At 44.4% G+C, this 19,385-nt stretch overlaps 1 protein-coding gene across 9 annotated transcripts in view; it reads right to left on the bottom strand.

The window, feature by feature from the left end:
- Window positions 1-6,186, bottom strand: part of SRR (serine racemase) — a 34,361-nt gene extending 28,175 nt beyond the window's left edge. For 2 of the 9 annotated variants that reach the window (XR_014157088.1, XM_081864322.1), the window contains exons 1-2: window positions 5,399-5,856; window positions 2,614-2,640 (exon numbers count right to left, since the gene is read on the bottom strand). Coding sequence is in view for 6 of the 9 variants with exons in the window: in XM_081864322.1 (XP_081720448.1) it covers window positions 2,614-2,640; window positions 5,399-5,532 (161 nt within the window). In the remaining 3 variants the exon portion in view is untranslated. Of the gene's footprint in view, window positions 1-2,613; window positions 2,641-5,398; window positions 5,866-6,090 lie in introns of those variants that run through there. The other 7 variants (XM_081864323.1, XM_081864326.1, XM_081864327.1 and 4 more) reach the window with 7 other exon arrangements.
- Between the last annotated feature and the right edge of the window lie 13,199 nt (window positions 6,187-19,385).

Genomic DNA, 19,385 nt, shown 5'->3' with positions numbered 1-19,385 from the left:
GTAGAGCAATGGGGGGGCCCGTATACTGTCCCAATTTCCCATCGAAAACCCCCGGAAATTCCTTGCATATGGCGTCCACGTCCACTTGTAAGCTAGTGTGGTTCACCCCGGTGACAGCTAGCCCCAGTGGTCCAAACCATGCCAATCCCAGTAAGCTAATGTAGGGGCCCTTGACCACAAGCAAGTCCAGTTGCCGCGTCCGCCCTCGGTATTGCACCCTGAAGGTCCCCACCCCCATTGTGGGGACCTTACGTTTCTGGAAGTCCCGGAGGGTGAATGGGGCCGGCCTGAGTTTGGGACCCCCAGTAGGACACAGTTTCCTTAAGGTCCTTGCCGAGATTATGGATAGAGTTGAACCCGTGTCAAGCTCCATGCGGCATGGGGCCCCCTCTATCTGTACCTCTACATAAATTTTCTCTATGTTGGGGTGGGGCAACTGGTATACCTGGAAGTCCGTGAGCTCTGTCGAGTTGCCTTGGTGCGTTGGGCCCCGGGACCTGGGGTTCTTGGATTGGTCGTCTGATGCCTGGTGTCGGGTGGGCCGAGCCCGACACACCCGGGCGATGTGTCCCGATTTTCTGCACTGTCTGCACTCTGCATTGCGGAAACGGCAGGTCCTCCTCTCATGACTTTCTCCACAGCTTGCGCAGTTCCCTCCTTCTCGTCGAGGCAGCTGTGGTATGTGGGCTGCTTGAGTGCGCTGCTGTACTCGGTGCACCTCCTCCCTGTCAGATCCTGAGTCGTCGGTGAGGTCTTCATGGTGGACCCTCGGTTGGGACGGCTGGCTCGGCCGTGCCTCTTGTGTCGACCTCTCGGCAGCTTCCGTTGCCAGGGCCTCCTCCAGAACGACCTGGAACGTTAGGTTCTTCTTAGCGTAGAGGCATCGTTGCAGCTTCTCATCCCTCAGGCCACCGACGAGGCGGTCACGAAGCATGTTCTCCAGCTCTGAGAAGTTGCAGAACCGGGCGGCTTGGCGGAGAGAGGTCACAAACCCAGTTATGGTTTCCCCAGGGGCTTGCCGCTTTGCGTAGAAGGCATTTCGACGAGCCACCACTGAGGGCTGTGGCGAAAAGTGCCCCTTCAGCTGTTCCATTATTGTTTTGTATGGAACAGTAGCAACGTCTTCAGGCGCAAGGAGAGCCCGGGCGATTTCAAATGTCTCCTCTCCGCAGACGCTGAAGAATATTGCCCTCTTCTTGGCGTCTTCATCATCGGTGACCCCTTTGGCTTCTAGGAGGAAGGTGAAACGGGAGGCGTACGCTTCCCAGTCTCCAGATGCTGGGTTGAACGGCGAGAAGTTGCTGTCAGTTGCCATTCTGAGTTCCTTGTGTCCCGGAGCTGAAGCCTGGATACACGGTGCGAGGCAGCGGTGCGGCAGGTGGCGGTGCTGCGGTGCTGTGTGTGGCAGTCAGCTCAGCGGGATCCCACCTTCGTCGCCAGTGAAATATACTCGGAGTCGCAAAGTGATTTCATGCTCTTTATTCAGCTCATAGTGGTGAGGAGGAATGAATGAAAGTCCCCTCAAAGTATCTGCCTTATATACATTATTTACACAATGGGCTGCACATGATTGGCTAATTCCGGAATTGTACTGTAAACCAATCAGGTTGTGGATTCACTTCAATCTGGAGCATGATTGGGTGGTTCCTGCCAACCAATCATACTGCTGCATTGTTCTAGGACCAATCAGACTGCTGCATTCTGAATCCTATTGTTCTAGGACCAATCAGACTGCTGCCTTTTGGATCCTATTGTTCTAGGACCAATCAGACTGCTGCAGTTTGGATCCTATTCGACTCAGTACATAACACCTGGGGACCTCGACACGCAAACATGATGGATTCCAGAAGGATAGCCATGTTAGTCTAACGTAGTAAAATTCAGTGTTATATCATACATCTACACAGCACACATGGCTACATTAATAAACTACTCCAGTGGGACCAAACAGCAAGGAAACTCAAGATGCAGAATACAAAGTAGACTATCAGGCCGTGGATGTGGTTTTTTTTAATATGTTGGGATTTCAAAATGATTTGTTCTAAGTTTTGGAATGGAGAATGGTCTTTTGTATATGACTCTGCTTGGTGGGTCTCAAGGTTCTAGTAAAAAACCCCAAAGTAGATCCCACAAGCCTGCCCACTCCTGCTCTAGAGAAAGCTCTGCCTAGAGCAATGTCACAGGGTGAAATCACCCTGTTTCGCTTTTTCAGGAGGCCCAGACAAAAGCAACTCAGGAGTCCACTGAGGATCTTGTCAAACTGAGGTTATTGCTTAAAGGCCTTGTTTGTAGATGCATAATTCTGGTGAAAGGTTTTAAATTAACAAACTGAAAATATATTGGATAGTCAACTTTATTAATCAGTAATTGAGTTTATGTATAATCCCAGTACACTAAAACAAAATCCTATGCACTTAATTCAGAAGTAAGTCTCACTGTTTCCAGTGCACAGGATTATGTTTGAGGGGATTTTTTGTTTATTTGTTTGTTTGTTTGTTTGTTTGTTAAATATGCATGCATAATAGAACTGTGAGACTTGGAGACATGCCTGTATTTTTTCCATTTCAGTTTTAGTGGGATTAGTAAAACATGCAATGCGATTTTAAAACCTACTTTTTTGCAAATAGCTTCTTTGCAAAGCTGAGGAAGAAAACACAGAAAAGCCACATGGGTATGAAAGGCAATAAAGGAGTGAAAGAAATCAATACATTAGCAGCCAGCCCTCCTGCTCCTGGCAGAATGGGAGAGATGCTAAAGTCCTATAACAGTCTGTCAGATACCAAGTTTGCTTCCACATCAGAGCCCCCTAAAGGGACATTGCTTTTTAATAACTAGCTGAAAGTTCAATTAAAATGAAGATTTCATATAAGCATTTAATATAGCACTATCATATCCAGCAAGATCCTCTTATAATGTGTACTCAAAAGTACTGCACTTACAAGAGGTTATTTGAGGGGCAATTAACAGGCTGTTCATTAGTAATCTACCCACTGCCTTGCAGGATATATTTGGGAGAAGAAAAGGCTAAGGAGCAAACCCTACACAAATCCAGAGTGAAGTCCCTAAGATGGTTGGATGGTGCTTTGCACGCCTCCTCCTGGCTACTCCTGCAGCCAAGCTGGTGCCAAATGTATTGCTCTGCTTTCCTTTGGACCACATCAGCAAGGCTGAGAGAGGGTCTTGCAGACTGGGCAGCCCAGGACCCCAATACACACTGCCCAGGCTTGTGTCCTGGAAAGGTCACTCTAGTACTGCTAATGCAGCAAAAAACAATGCAGGAGGCAGCAGTTATACATGACTGGCCTCCGCAGCCACAGCAAGCACTGTGATTCTCCAGTGGTTTTACTTCACCTCTGGAGGCGCACTCCAATGTCTCTCGAGACAAGACCGATGCCAATGACAATGCTAGTAATCTCTGAGCTCCGATCAACAAGATATAAAGCAAGGAAGATTCTAGTTTTATATAGACTCAGTCAGGTTCTATTTTGGACTTTAATTACTTGTTTCCTACCATTTTTATTTACCCTTTTTATAGGAAAAAGTGATATTTTGCACTTACACACAAGAAGGGATGGGGAGGCCAGTAATCCTCTTGGAGCAGACCTGATATTGAGGCTTTCCCCCATTTTTTGTGTGCCTTTTTGTGTGTACGTGAAAAGAACAAGTAATGGGCAATTTGTTATTCATCACTAGTACTATTGTCTCCTGTGCCTTTAAATAACACAGTTCCCCATTGCAAATCTAGACTATTTTAGTGCTTCCTATCCAAACCGAGGGATTAGTGATCAATTTCCCATTGAATAACCTCTCCCCCCACGTCCGTTCCTGTTCCTGAGAATTGTCCGATGTTAGTTCCTGTGTGTCAGTGGGGATATTTAATTACTAATTCTTCATCATCATCAATATTAGGTGAGAAAGAGGAAACATGATAGACGTGTATAAAATTATACATTGTGTAGAGAATCTGGACAGAGAAAAGCTTTTCCTTTTCATAGCACTAGAACTCAGGGTTATCCAATGAAGGTGTCCATTGGAAGATTCATTCTTCCCGCAGTGCATACTTAAAACTGAAATTTGCTCCCACAGGAGACAGTGGTGGCCACCAATTTGGATAGCTTTAAAAGAAGATTAGACAAATTCATAGAGGATAAAGTTATCAGTGGCCACTAGCCACGATGACCGTGATCCACATTCACTGTTTGAGGCAATATGCTTTTGAATACCAGTTGCTGGAAGCGGCAGGAGGGGAGAGAGTGTTGTTGTCCTCGGGTCCTGTGAGAACAGGATGCTGGACTAAATGGGCCATTGGCCTGATCCAGCTGGCTCTTCTTATGCTCTTATTTTAAATACAGAAATGATGCTGTATTTTATTTCAACTGCCTTTTGTCATCCCTGCTGTTTTTCAACTAATTTTGCTCTTTTAGATTTTATTGATCTTAAAATAATGTCTATCATTTTACTCTTGTAATTATCACACTGTACAGTCTGAATGAATGTGAGGTGCTCTGAGTGATATACTATATTAGTATAATACTACTAAATAATAATAGGCAGTAATACTGATCCTAAAAACTATAAACGTCAGTTGAAATTACCAGGGGGACCTTGGCTGGATGCAATTTACTTGTGAATAGACATTACAGAAGGAAGGATTTTGGCAATGGCTATGGGCGTTGCTAGATAATTTGACACTGTATTAAATGTTTTAATTATTAAAAGTTTTAATTCTTCCAGCTAATGCCTCAGCAGTGCTAAATGGTTCTAGTGTGGAAGCATCTATTACATAATGGCAATTTGATTGGCTTACATGAGAGCATCTTCAATTGCACTGCTTCTAGCTCCATGCACATTACAAGGAAAGTTGGGATTTGATCTTTCAAATGTTTATGCATTATCCTAACTTTTTGTTGGCTCAGGTCTTTGGACTTGAAGTTTGGGAGACAAATAAATGTCTTGAACATTCCACAAGGCTTCTTAAGCTCGACTGAAGACTCTGGACACTGCTGTAATACAATTAGCTTTAAACATCCATAAATTCCCGTCAAAATATACTTCTAATGTGATCATGACAACAGCTAAAGGAATGCATCTAAAACTGAATACAACCCATGGGATAAGTACCATTTACTGATATTTCTGTTGGGCTGTTGCCGCTCATTTTAAACAGAATCTTTACAACAAGAGGTCAAAAGATCCAGAGATTTAAAGCAAATCCACAAGAATTAATTTGTAGGCACAATAAAACACATCTACGTAATTCCTGATGGCGCCTTGAATTCTAGCAATTTATTCAGGAGTTAATGGTTTTTGCCCACTGTTTGAAAATAAACACACAGACTGCAGTTACTTGGGAATGAGGAACAGATAAAGTAGAAGAACATATTATCGTCATCATTACCTATAAAGCACGGCAATGAAATAAACAAAGAAGTGAAGTAATACTCCAACTACTGCACCATAAGGAGGCAGGAAGGATCCAGAGGAGGCGACGGCCAGTGGCTTGGCCCCAGACACAAACCTAGGACTTTCCATAATTCCTAAGGGGGAGAAATAAACACTCTAGGTCTACGTCACATGGCAACATTCTCCAACCTTTGCCAGAAAGGGTCATATTCTTCTTCTTCTCTGAAGCGTTCCCTGGGAGTTCGGTTCTTAAAAACCCTGGAGTAGAGAAATTGTGCAGCAAAATTCATAGCAATGCCTTGGTTGTTATTGAAAGGTAGGAGTCCCAGCCAATGAGCAAAACTTGCCTTTCCAAATACTGTCAGGAAGGGCAGCAAAGCAGTCTGCCTGGCGAACAGGCTACTGAAAGACGTCCTCCCACTCAAGATGGGACAAAGAAACGACTTTGAGGATTGGCTGCTACTATTTAAAGAGATTATTTCACAGGCCAACCTGTCCCTGTCAATTTGAGTCAGGCCCTGGATTATACTTCGCTGGCATTCAGTTAGCTGAATGTTTAAAGCTTTAGATGTTCACTGCTGAGCTGAAGAACGATATTGTGGTTTGTTGCAAAGCTGCAAAGTGTCTCTTTCTAGGAAATGAGATGAGCGGAAGGGTTCAAACTTTGCACTTCCAATGTATGCTTACCAGTGCTTTTGAGGAGCAAATTTAAGGAATGTCGGCACAACAGCTTCCCACACTACCATGAAGAACTGAGAGTTGGAGAAAACAGCCCAGCCACGGTTATCTGCAAAATAAGAGAAATCATTCTTAAAGTCACAAAGTTTAACCGTTCTTGGAACAGAGTTATAATTTGGTAACAGAATGCACACAAATCGGCTTATAGATCTCAGAGAATGTAAGGACACACAGAGCTAACACTGTCATATTCATGCAGCAAACCATAAAATCATGCTTAGGCCATATCTGTGCTGCAGCTCCTGTTGATTAGCTCTGTCTCTCATTGCTCCGCAAAGGGGAAAAAAATGAGAAGAGGACACAGAGATCAAGAAGGAGACAAAATTGCTCAGCCCCTTTCAACATCTGGGGAGATGGTAGGTGCTTCTACACGTTGTCTGTCTTGACGCAAGTTTCCTTCAAGTTTCCATTTTTCTAGAGAAAAATGCAAAGACCCCCAAGACAGTTTTAGGTCATTGTTTTTGACAAACATTGTTTCACTAATATGGTGATACTGACTGAGCTGAATCTGGAAGGTGCTGAGTTGCCATCTTTGGTTTAAAATGAACTAGCCGTAGTCGGAGCTGTTCATCTTCTTAATGGTAGATAAAGGGTAAAGGAGCTATTATTGTACTGGCCTTCCTTTCATTCCCACCTGTCATACTCTGTTGCTACTGGTAAATCCTCTTATCCTGTTCTTTATGCCTTTAACTGACCAGATTTGCCTTTCATAATTCTTTCATGAGACAGTGTTACACCACCATTATATATAAACAATATACGGTAAGTCTTGGTTTCAGTATGTCTAGTAACAAATGATTTTGCTTTTTAATCTCATGGGACAGTTGGAAAACAAACAATAGACTTTCAGAATACTCCCCTAATGCTGACCCTGCTCTCTCTGCACTGTAATCCTGCTCAAATCCTCTCCGCAACCAGGGCAGTCTTTGCTAAAGAATTAATCTGGACTTTCTCACTGCCCTTTTCCTTTATATGCCACCTTAGGAAATTCAGCACCCTTCCTTTGTTACTAATACTATTATTGGTTGGTGTCAGATTATCCTGGTACACTTTCTATTGATGCCCAAAAAACGAACTTCAGTCTAGCCTCCTCCTCCATCCATCCCAAATGAACTTCTGCCAGGCAATTGCTTGTACATATTGCCCAGTGTCAAAACAAAAAATTCCTTCCAGTAGCACCTTAAAGACCAACTAAGTTAGTTCTAGGTATGAGCTTTCATGTGCATGCACACTTCTTCAGATACACTGAAACAGAAATATTGCCCAGTGAAATATTGCCCAGTGGTTCGGCTAAGACTATAGTATATCCATTCACACTCCTTTTACTGATAGACGGCTTCAACTTTATAGCATTGACCTCCTTTGTATGGCAAAGGTACTGGAGTCTCATGATGCTTTTTGGAATAAGCTGTTTGTTTACAAAACATACAGGTGCACAACAGATGGGAAAGAAGCATACATGCATGCAAGCAGTAGTAATCCTGTACCAAAAGCAGTGAAGCACCCCAAGATCTTGGCAAGCTACTTCTGCCACCCGGAAATCTCTAGGCAACAGCTTGTGCAAGCTCTCAACTCAATTTGTATTTTAAGTTCTGCCTGCATTCATTCAAATTATATTTCCAAGCTTACAACCAGTTGGGGTTGGATACAAGCTTCAGTGGCTTGGAGTACTCATTGGTCTTAGATGTCATTAATGAGGACTAGGGCTGGGCGATATATTGATATATTGTCCAAAGCCAGCTTGAAGTCCACACCATAATATTGGTTTCATAATTTTTGACCTGGCAATATATTGTGAATCGTGTGTGTGTGTGTGTGTGTGTCTGTGTGTCTGCTATGCAAAAACCATGGTGTGGGAAAAACATGAAGCCAGCCATAGCTGCATCCTTATTTCAGACATTGTGATGTATAGGTATATTGTGATGTTTAGCTGGTTGTATATCACAATGTTGATATATTGCCCAGCTCTAATCAGGACCTTCATTAAGTGTCACGCTAAAGAGAAAGAAGCCCATTCTGCACAACCAATCATATTACACAGCAGACTCACACATTTGTACTTTGTCCCACTATGAGATCACAGCAGTCTAGGGATAGATAAATGGTTGGATGTTGATATGAGCTATAGATCAACTTACTGGGAGTAACCCTCGTTAGGACACATTCCTATTCTCTCTGATGTTTCCCATCTGTGTGCCCCAGGTAGCTAAGAAAAACATTCTCAAACCAGTTATCAAAATTCAAGGAACCATTCCAGCCGGATTAAAAGTGCAGCTGGGGAAATGGGTGTGGCATGGAGATGATCACAAGTGAGCTGGAGGACCTCATTTGGCCACAGGGCTTGAAGTTCCCCAACCCCGATGCAAAAGATTACAATATCAATGAGCTTCATGACTGGGCAGGGATTTGAACCCAACTCTTCCTTGTTTTACCACACATTTCAGTAAATTGCTTGCACATATATTAGTCAAAACAAAACAAATTCCTTCCAGTAGCACCTTAAAGACCAACTAAGTCAGTTCTTGGTATGAGCTTTCGTGTGCATGCACACTTCTTCAGATACCTGACTGATATATTAGTCAGTTCAGGTGCCATATGGACCATCTCATAGTATGGCTGGTTCTTCTCTTTGCTTCTACATTTCACAAGGACGGGGTGTGTTTGCAGACACACTGAGAGGATGTTGGCTATTTAAAGCCTGATCCTGCTAAGCTTTCCCGTGTGATTCTGCTGTCTGTTCCTTTGACAATGAATGACCCCTGTGGCCAGTTATTACCAAAGCCTTCAGCACAGCAAAAGATGCTTCTACTTTAGCAAATACCATGATTTTCCAACGAGATAAAGGCATGTAGAAGAGTCCTCAGAATGTCCTCCTCCACCTAAATGGTTACAGAACCAGTTGGGAAAGATAACCGGGCCAGCTTGCTTTCTGATCTGCAAATCTCTGCGGGCTGCTAAGAGTAAGTGTGTAAGTGGCCTTGAGAGGATCAGGGTCGACAAGATCAGAGACCAGAGAGGTGAAAGGTGAAGCCAAATGCAGGGTCAATGTAGGCCAGGATTCATGTCTGAAGGAGCAGGCCAGGCTGAGATGACTCCCCAAAGGGGAAAGGCATGGTGCCCATAATCTGGGACAACATTCAAATCCAGAAGTGGTGGTCTCTGGAGACAATGATCAACTTTAGGCAGGAACAGAAAGCAGTGTAGGAGGTCCAGATATGGCTGCCAGCCATTGGGGGTGGGGATGCAGTCCAGCTCTTTAACTTGATCTACACAAGTACAAATCAGCCTCTGAAGCTATTCACAGCGTGGGACTAAATACTACCACTTGCACACCCTCCAAGTGTCTCGATTTTCCAGGGACAGTCCTGGAATGACAAAAGCTTCTGGTTTGATCATAGAATGTCCCCATTTCCCCTACCACACTGTTCAAGTACAAAACATGATGGGAAAACGTTTTTAATTGGTACAGGGCACTTAAAAATACATTTTTAAAATTCCTGTGTTGTTCCAGGTAGCTAAAATCAGGATAGGGACTAGTAGTAGGCAGGAAAAAGACAAAAATCAAGGGATGTAGCTCATTGTTACAAGCATCTTAGGGTACCTATCTTTTCAGAGGAAAAATACCTCTGAGATGGTCCCTTTTCCTGACCAACCCAAGCAGCAAACTCTCTTGGTTTAACCTGGAGCCAAGGGTGTCACTGAACTGTGGGCTTAAAGCTCATGGATAGAAATAAAAAGAGTATATTTCCCCAAAAACTGAAGAGGGAACCTCTCTGACGTAGGGGAGGCAGCTCAGAGACCAGGGGTGGGATTGGAGAGGAGGCTGAGGGAACACTCCCCAAGGTAGAGGCTGCCAGCTCTGCAGGCAAGGGGTGTGAAATAACGGCTTCTGAGCCCCACAGGGGTGTTGCAGAAATAATGTACTTGGTCAAGGCAGCTGTGGACTCAAAAAGGTTGAAAACCTCTGCCTTACACAATCCATCAGGGCTGTCAAAATGGAATACCTAAACTTCTTTCCTTTCCAATCAGTGTAAGTAGCTGCAAGCTTAAACATTCAAAGTCTCTTAGGCTGTTCTAGACTCCTATTGATCTAAATCCCTTTCCCCTTCTTCCAGCTGTGTCCAATTAGACCGACTTAGCTTTGAATCACAGTTCACTCTGCGTTTAAAAACAAGCTTCACGACCAGCTTAGTGCCACTCCAGAACTCTTACTCTGGACTGAACCAAGAGAAAAGGGAAATTAAATCTGGAGTAAGTCTTTCAGCAGCCTGTCAGCCAGGGAATCAACTAACTGTTCGGCTGTTTTGTTTTGGGCTTTACTTAGAGGTCTTTTCCCAGAAAGCAAGGAGGCAAAGCTGTTGTCTCTCCCCCAGGTTATTTTCTTTAGTTGTACAGCTTGGTAACTTTTGGGGCAAGCTCTGCCCCCAGAGCTGCTCAGAGCAGCTGGCCAGTGTCTCCAACTCAATCTTACACTGTATTGGCCCATATATATGCCTCACTTTCCAGCACCGGCCACCCCCTGTTCAGGGCAGCAGTGCCAGGAGGCAGCTTGCACCAGAAATAAGTCTTGAATTTTAAAGGTGCAGCTTATTTGCGGGTGCGGCTTATGTTCAGCCCAATACGGTACTTGATTTATTCCCAAGTAAGTTCCAATAAGCTTGAAATATAGCAATGGTGACTGCAGTGGGGTGGAGCTGCCCTCCTGACACCAGTGTTGCTGCTACTTACCTGGATGGGTCTAGGGTGGGGCAGCGTCAAGATCAGGGCTTTGTGGGAACTCCAAATTAGTGGCAGTGGTCCCACCCATTTACTTGCACAGCTCCAGCTTTGCCACTGCTCTGTCCCTGCCAAGTCCAGGTAAGCAGCAACGATGGCAGGGTTAGGAGGGCAGCTCCACTCACAACATTAGCAGCTACTGGCTTCTTTGAAATAGAGGAAGAGTTGACATGTATTCAATGCGAAGTCTGCTGCTAGCTGACTTTGGACCAACCCAGGTATTCTCACTGCACCTCCGTTTCTATGTCTAACTATAGCCCAAATGTCAATGAAAAGTACCACAAAAATGCAAGCACATATTGACTATGGGCACTTCCTGATCTTGGAACCTATAAAACATACCCCATCCGTGTTATGCACATCAGATATGTTGCAAATGCATGTCCACCCTTCTCTGCTGTGGCTGGACCTTCCAAAGAAACCATTTTTCAAGGGTTACATCACCAATGTGATTAAGGTGCCTTCTCAGGAAGCAAATGTTGGGCACTGCCCATCATCTGGGACAGGTTTTCCCAAACTTGGGTCTCCAGCAGGTTTTGGAATACAGTTCCCATCATCCCTGGCTACTGGTCCTGCTAGCTAGGGATGATGGGAGTTGTAATCCAAAGACAGCTGGAGACCCAAGTTTGGGAAAGCCTGATCTAGGGGATCCATCTCTAAACTACTTCAGTATTTGTCCTACTGAAGTGGAAACAGGCAGCTGATGGCATATGGTCACAGAACAGAAAGGAAGCATATATGTTACACAGCCTTCAACTTTGGGCTCAGTTTAGGAAATTTAACCAACTTCTCTTTTAAAAACAGAAAACAGACCATACTTTGTCACTACAAAGCCCCACCTTTCTTCAAGCAGTCCTGAAGGGCAGGCCTGGAACCAATGTAGATTTTCTCAGCTTCGGCAAACAATACTTAGCACCAGATATTGGCACCAAAAACCCCCAAAGAGATTTTTTCAGGAGTCTGACTCACTTGCTGCTGGCAGGATGTCTCAGCGTAGTACAAGCCGTATTGTGCTTGAACAGACTTGGCTCTTCAGGAAGGCCTCCCAGTGCCCCTTCCCTTCGTGACACATGGTTCTCATTAGGTAGTTATATGCATCGTTATGCAGGCCAGTTGTTCTTGGACATGTGACTATGCAGCGAGTTGTTTTGCAGTGTCTGTGCCATTGGGCTCATTCAGGGTTAGGAAAACTTGTGGCCCACCAAACACCCGTCATCCCCAACCATCAGCCAAGCTGTCTGGGGCTGATGGGAGTTGAACTCTGAATGTACATTAGACACATTGTTAAATTCCACCTCAATCTCTGAGCAGTGAAAGACTCCAGGGGTCCCAGAAGTCTGGTTTCCTTGGAGTGCAAGTCAGCAGAGACTATTGTGTCTTTAGTATATATGGTTTTATTTACACATATATACAACCTGCATGTAAGATGGGTGGTATTACAATACCCACCCTAGACCTTGCTTCCCTTTTAGGTTTTCAGGGGAGCCAAAGGTGCAGCACAGAGCAAGACAAGGCATGTCTCTCTACAGATTCTAGCTAGCTTCTCTCCCTTCCTTCCCTCCCTTCCTCCCTCCCTCTCTCTCTCTCACACACAAACACCAGACCCCCCAGTCTCCATATTTTCCAGGGACAGTCCCAGATTTACAGAGTCCGTCCTGGGTTCTGATTTGATCCTGGAATGTCCCACTTTTCCTTAGGACGTCTCTATTTTCATTGGAGAAATGTTGGAGGGTGTGGAGTTATGTGACCCTCGAGCCAAGGAGATAAGTAACTATACAACCTTTAGAAGATATCTGAAGGCAGCCTTGTATACTTTTACTATGTTTTTCTATATGTTGGAAGCTTCTCAGAGTGGCTGGGGAAATCCAGTCAGATGGGCAGCACATAAAATTATTATTATTGTTATTATTGAATAGGACGTCCCTATTTCCACTGGAGAAATGTTGGAGGGTATCTCTCTCACACACATACACAGATACTTTCCCTTCATAGCAGCTAGGTGAGAGGGGTGGGGTGAAGGAAGGCCTGAGGGGAAAAGGTCTACCCATTTGTTCTATGGCAAAGGGCAACTTCTTCGTTTATGCTAAATTGTGGTACATACCTAGCCAACCAAAGCCATTACCTTGACAAAGGGACAGGGCGGGCGGGCTGCACAGCCTTTTTGATTGGATTTACTGGACAAAGGATCACAGGCCTGGAAGGGATCCACGGATATCATCCAGGCAGACACCCCGCCCCAACTCAGAATATGAATGAAATTCCTAAAACCAAGAAATGATGTACTCAACAATAGAGAATGATGCATCAGTGCTGAGCTGATGTGCCATGCAGTGATTGTTGTTGTTGTTTAGTCATTTAGTCGTGTCCGACTCTTCGTGTCCCCATGGACCAGAGCACGCCAGGCACTCCTGTCTTCCATTGCCTCCCGCAGTTTGGTCAAACTCATGCTGGTAGCTTCGAGAACACTGTCCAACCATCTCGTCCTCTGTTGTCCCCTTCTCCTTGTGCCCTCCATCTTTCCCAACATCAGGGTCTTTTCCAGGGAGTCTTCTCTTCTCATGAGGTGGCCAAAGTATTGGAGCCTCAGCTTCACGATCTGTCCTTCCAGTGAGCACTCAGGGCTGATTTCCTTCAGAATGGATAGGTTTGATCTTCTTGCTGTCCATGGGACTCTCAAGAGTCTCCTCCAGCACCATAATTCAAAAGCATCAATTCTTCAGCGATTAGCCTTCTTTATGGTCCAGCTCTCACTTCCATACATCACTACTGGGAAAACCATAGCTTTTACTCTACAGACCTTTGTTGGCAAGGTGATGTCTCTGCTTTTTAAGATGCTGTCTAGGCTTGTCATTGCTTTTCTCCCAAGAAGCAGGCATCTTAGATTCATGCTAAAGACCAAGCACATTTGACCCCCAAGGGGTCTTCTACAGTAATCAATGAATGTCTAGCACACAATGTTGTCAGAAGTTAGTCATTTGGCTGAGATAGAGCGATAAGGTGAGCTTGACCAATCATGGCTTTAGGATTATTATGCAAACATGATAAAGATGGTGATGAATAAGCTGATATGAAAAGGCTGTATTTTTCTACTAGTACCTAATCGTGTGTGTACCGTACTTTTCTGTATTTATTTTTTTTACTCTAAAATAATGTTCAAAATCAGGGGTCGTCTTATACACGGATAGTGCAGAGGGGGGCAGGCGATTAGCTGCAGCCGCAAGCAGGAGCTTGTCAGCGGCGATTGGGTGGGTTATTGGTGGCTGTGGCCAGGGCTGCTGTGGATTGGCTACTGCAGCAGCAATTGGGTATGCGCTTGCTGGCTGCTGCTGGTGAGTGGGCAGATACTTTGTGGCTTCTGTGACGAGTGCGATTGTCAGTCTGGTGAGTTATTTTCAGCATTCCCTCCCAAGAAAAGCTCAACAACTCTGGCCCATCTCCCCTCATTTTCTTAAATTGGAGTCCCCCAAAATAGGGGCCGTCTTATACATAGGGGCTTGTTATACATGGAAAAATACGGTATATAGATACCCAGTCGTGCGTATGTATGTATTAGGGCGTCTTCCAGATTTCTGATTATCAATATCAGCTATCTATGTAAAGGTGAACTCAGGGACCGCTAACACACTTCTTTGTCTATGCACAGCCCATAGCGTGAACAGATGTTTGTACAGGAGGACAGGGTTCTTGTGCCCCAGCATGTGTAAAGTGCGAATCCTAGCTTGTCATTACAGGGTAAGAAAAATGTACTTGCTGAAAATCTCTTTGCTACGCAACCATTAAAGAGAAAGAAGCCCTGCCTTCCTTTGCAGCTGGTCACCATCAATGCCAAACACCAGCTTCTAGACTGGAGGGAACTCTGGCTTTCTGAACTCCCATTGGCTAACTCACGCAGCAGTCAGAAATTATGAGAGTTAGAGTCCGATAGCATCCAGAGAGCTACAGGTGCTGCTCTCCCAGCTGCTAGGGCCTGGTTGCTCGGCACTTTTCCCACATGCAGCCACTACCACAGGGGTGACCTCTCCCCACAATCTCCCCTTCTCCTCGCAGGCACCTTTCCAACAGAAATGGAAGAAGGAGTGACTCTTGAGACAGACGCTGTCAGCCTGACCTACCTCACAGGGTTGTTTGTTGATTACACTGCCCTTCATCATAATACATCCCAGCACGGGATATAGTGTTGCAGGATAAAATGGGCACAGAGAGAACCATATATCTGCATTGCAAGTATATGTAAATAAGAAGAACAAGGTAAGCAGCTGTGGCACACCTGCTTTCCTTTTGCTCAGCAGGGGGTTGGATTCGATGGCCCTTGTGGTCTCTTCCAACTCTATGATTCTATAAAGGAGCTGGGGCTGCCAACTCCATTTCACAGGTCCTGCTTCTGTACCTTTAACAGCAACCTGCCATTTTTCTGGCCCCCAGCTGCACCATAATAAGAGCAGCAACGGCCAAGATTCTCTCTTCTACTCAACTCTTGAAGGTATAGAAACCCTCCCAGGAACCTAGTACCTATAACTCCACATTAGCTCCCCCTGAAAATACCTACTATATACGGTACGTTTCCGAGCACAATTCAAAGTGTTGGTGCTGACCTTTAAAGCCCTAAACGGCCTCAGTCCTGTATACCTGAAGGAGCGTCTCCACACATCCCCATCGTTCTGCCTGGCCGAGAGCCTTCTGGCGTTTCCCTCATTGCGAGAAGTGAGGTTACAGGGAACCAGACAGAGGGCCTTCTCAGTAGTGGTGCCCGCCTTGTGGAACTCCCTCCCACCAGATGTGAAGGAAATAAGCAGCTATCTTATCTTTAAAAGACATCTGAAGGCAGCCCTGTTTAGGGAAGTTTTTAATATTTAATGCTGTACTTGATTTAACACTCGATTGGAAGCCGCCCAGAGTGGCTGGTGAAACTCAGCCAGATGGGTGGGGTATAAATAATAAATTATTATAATAAATATATGTGTGTGTCTGGGGTGGGGTAGGGTGTGTGTTATACAGCGTGTATCAGATTCATCAGCATTCATTTTCTCTCTTTTGCAAATGAAGGGTATGTACACTTTTTTGCCATTTTATGATCTTTGCAAACAAAATATGAATTTGTTGTTACTGATATCCAGTAGAATTGAGGGATTGGGGTGGCAGTTGCTTAGCAACCATGTCCCCACTCTCTCAACACTTAACCATATAGAATAAAAACACTGGCTATCGCATTAGGGTGATAGTCCCTGCACCTGCTGTCATCTTGAAGGTATTACTGAATCTCAGATTTTGCTCAAACCTCTTATTCACATGATTTCACTAGTTTCTCAGAATAGTCCATATTAGGACTAAAGATACGAAGGAATGCTTTTGCTTTCCAGGCTATTATTGTGCCAAAAATCTGTGGCATTATTTTGAATTGAATACTTCTCTTGAGTTGCTCTTTAAAAACACCAGTGTGCTTTACTGCTATTATTATACTTGGAATCATGTGTGGGAAGATAAGGCTTATTTAAACAGACAGACTCATAAAACTAAGAGAGGGTACAGAAAGGATGAGAATGGCTTTAAAATGGGCTGCAGAACAAACTCTGCCATTTGACTATTGAAGACACAGGAGCACTCTTGGGCAAAGTCTTCTCTGGTAAGCATTGTCAGTTTCCTTTCTGTGAAATGGGTTCTGTTGTGCTTTGTAAAGGCAAGCATGTGTTTTTGTATCTGGGGCTCCGCCTCAACCTCTGTCTTGCACTCATTTCCTTGGGGAGTGATTTCTCCTTTATGAAAAGGCAGGTCAGATCAGCAGCCATTTTGTTAATGTGCAGCCACCGCACCCCTCCAATGACAACCATTTTATGGTAGTGCCAACTAGTTTTTCCAGACTTCTAAATGTGGCCCCCAAAAGATTGAAAACCCCTGCCATAGTGCTTTTTGTTTTAATGCGCTTTACCTGAGACTGCTGTTGAAGACTATACAAAAATGTCAGCCTGTTTATGGCATAGCTTTTGACTAATGCTGCTGCTCAAATGGAAAATAACACACACTTTTTGAGGTAGCTCTGCTGATAAATAACTGGTATTGGGGTTAAATTGAAAGGACTCCGCTCTTCTTGGACACTGGGCCCCCCAAAAGGGCTTGATCCCAGGAGCTCGTGCTCCTGGGGACCACCATGCAAAATTGGGTTATGAGCCCTTTCGAAGTGTCTGAATGTGTAGTGAACAAACGATTTTCCAAAATATCTTGAAAATTAACGACACTTTCTGCTGCCAAATGCATTTTGAACATAGTCTTCTTCAGTGGCATGGAACATACAGTATCTCAGTTTTGTTTACATCCCTGTTTAAAGATCCCTGAGCTATTGTGTATTCTGGATCCATTCTGAAGCAGTAAACAATCTCCACCACTGAAGAAGACCGTATGGCAATAATTGCAGCTGTATTTTAAATTGTCGGGTTGTTGTTATTGTTATTGTTATTGTTTAAAAACGCCCAGTCCCTATTTTTTACATATTGTTTTTGTTGTTGGGCTCCTGCTCCCACCAGCCCCAGGCAGTACAGTGGTACCTCGGGTTACATACGCTTCAGGTTACAGACTCCGCTAACCCAGAAATAGTACCTCGGGTTAAGAACTTTGCTTCAGGGGGGCCACTAGGGGGCGCATCAGAAGATGGCTGACAATAACATCTCTCCGACCCACACGAGGTAATTTGGAGGCTGTGATGGGAGTAAATAGCCTCCCTACCCCCCCCCCCGGATTGTGGGGTGGGACTGCCCTTGCCTGCTGTGCCCTATACCACCCCCGAATTTGTGGGGATGAGGGCACTAGGCACAATGCCCTCCTGTGGGATTTCGGCGCTCCTGGACGCCGTCTCTGATCCGCGCCACTAGCTGCAAGAACTTCAAAAGAAACAATTTGGATGAAGCGAATGCACATATTTCAAGGAAGGAGGGGGAGTAAAGACTGCTAACAGAAGAGATCTCTGATAAAACAAGAAGAGTCGAAGGAGCAAGTATAAATCATGAGAAGATACGCCAAGACTCGGTATGGCAAAGGGAATGATGGGGGAGGGGGGAAAACCTTACTTTCTTTCTTATATGTGATTAAACAAGACCCCCCCCCCCACAAGTCAGAAATGTCGTTTTAAGGACTTAAGCTGTGGATTTAAGGCTGTGTGGAGATAAACTTTCGAACCAAAGCATGTTTTGAAAAGAGCGTGGAATGTATAAGGGCTTTGGAATGACGCAGTTAAAAGTGCCGTCGCCATATTCGGAAGTTTTGTCGGAGGACTTAAGTCTGAGAGGAGAAATAGAGAAATAGAGCTGTTTTTATATTGTGGATGAAACTCCTCAGTGGGACTTAAGAATGACAGTTCTGTAATTAATGATGGAAAGAGCGCTGTTATCTATGAAGGCGATGATATATGGAAACCATCTCGATTTGAGGATTGGAAGAATGGAAAAATTCACACAGGATTATTATTGGTGTTTATCGGCTTAAGGAGACTATCAGAAGAGATCATAAAGAAAAAAGAGAAAATATATGAACAAGAGGTGATGTGGAAATAGCAAAATAAGACTGGATAGAATTATGAACTTTGTTTGGACTGATTTGGACATTAACGCAGTAGCAAGAAGATGATCAGAATCCCCCTTCGGATCTTGAAATATGGGTCCCCTCAACAAAATTTAAAATTTGGCTTTGTAATTCGGAATTTATGTGATTTGATTTGATTTGATTTGATTTGATTTGATTGGCCGGTTAATAAAAATTATTTTTTTTAAAAAAGAACTTTGCTTCAGGATGAGAACAGAAATCGTGCTCTGGCAGCGCAGCGGCAGCAGGAGGCCCCATTAGCTAAAGTGGTGCTTCAGGTTAAGAACAAAACAAAATAAAAAAAATTCCTTCCAGTAGCACCTTAAAGACCAACTGAGTTAGTTCTAGGTATGAGCTTTCGTGTGCATGCACACTTCTTCAGATACACTGTGTATCTGAAGAAGTGTGCATGCACACGAAAGCTCATACCTAGAACTAACTCAGTTGGTCTTTAAGGTGCTACTGGAAGGAATTTTTTTATTTTGTTTTGACCATGGCAGACCAACACGGCTACCTATCTGTAACAGGTTAAGAACAGTTTCAGGTTAAGAACGGACCTCCGGAACGAATTAAGTACTTAACCCGAGGTACCACTGTATAGCCATTGATTAGAGATGTTGAGACTTGTATGGCATCTAGAGGAGCACAGGTCCCGTCCCCCACCCCCCCTTATTAGCCTAAGCAACCCCTCTGGGCTGATGTTCAAGTAAACTGTGGCCATTCCTATGGACACTGCCCTGAGCTCTCCTTGGAGAAAGGGTGGGATAAAAGTACAACAGTAATAAATTAATACAGCAGTTGATAAACCATTTTAGTGAAATGTAGTGGCCAAGAGATTGTTTCGTACGCAAGAGATCCCAGGTTCCGTCCCCAGCATTTCCAGGGGGAAGTGGGAAAGATGC

This window comes from Podarcis erhardii (assembly GCF_964252035.2).
Source record: "Podarcis erhardii genome assembly, chromosome: 5".
Taxonomy (NCBI): Eukaryota; Metazoa; Chordata; class Lepidosauria; order Squamata; family Lacertidae; genus Podarcis; species Podarcis erhardii.
This window is presented reverse-complemented; position numbering and strand designations above follow the sequence as displayed.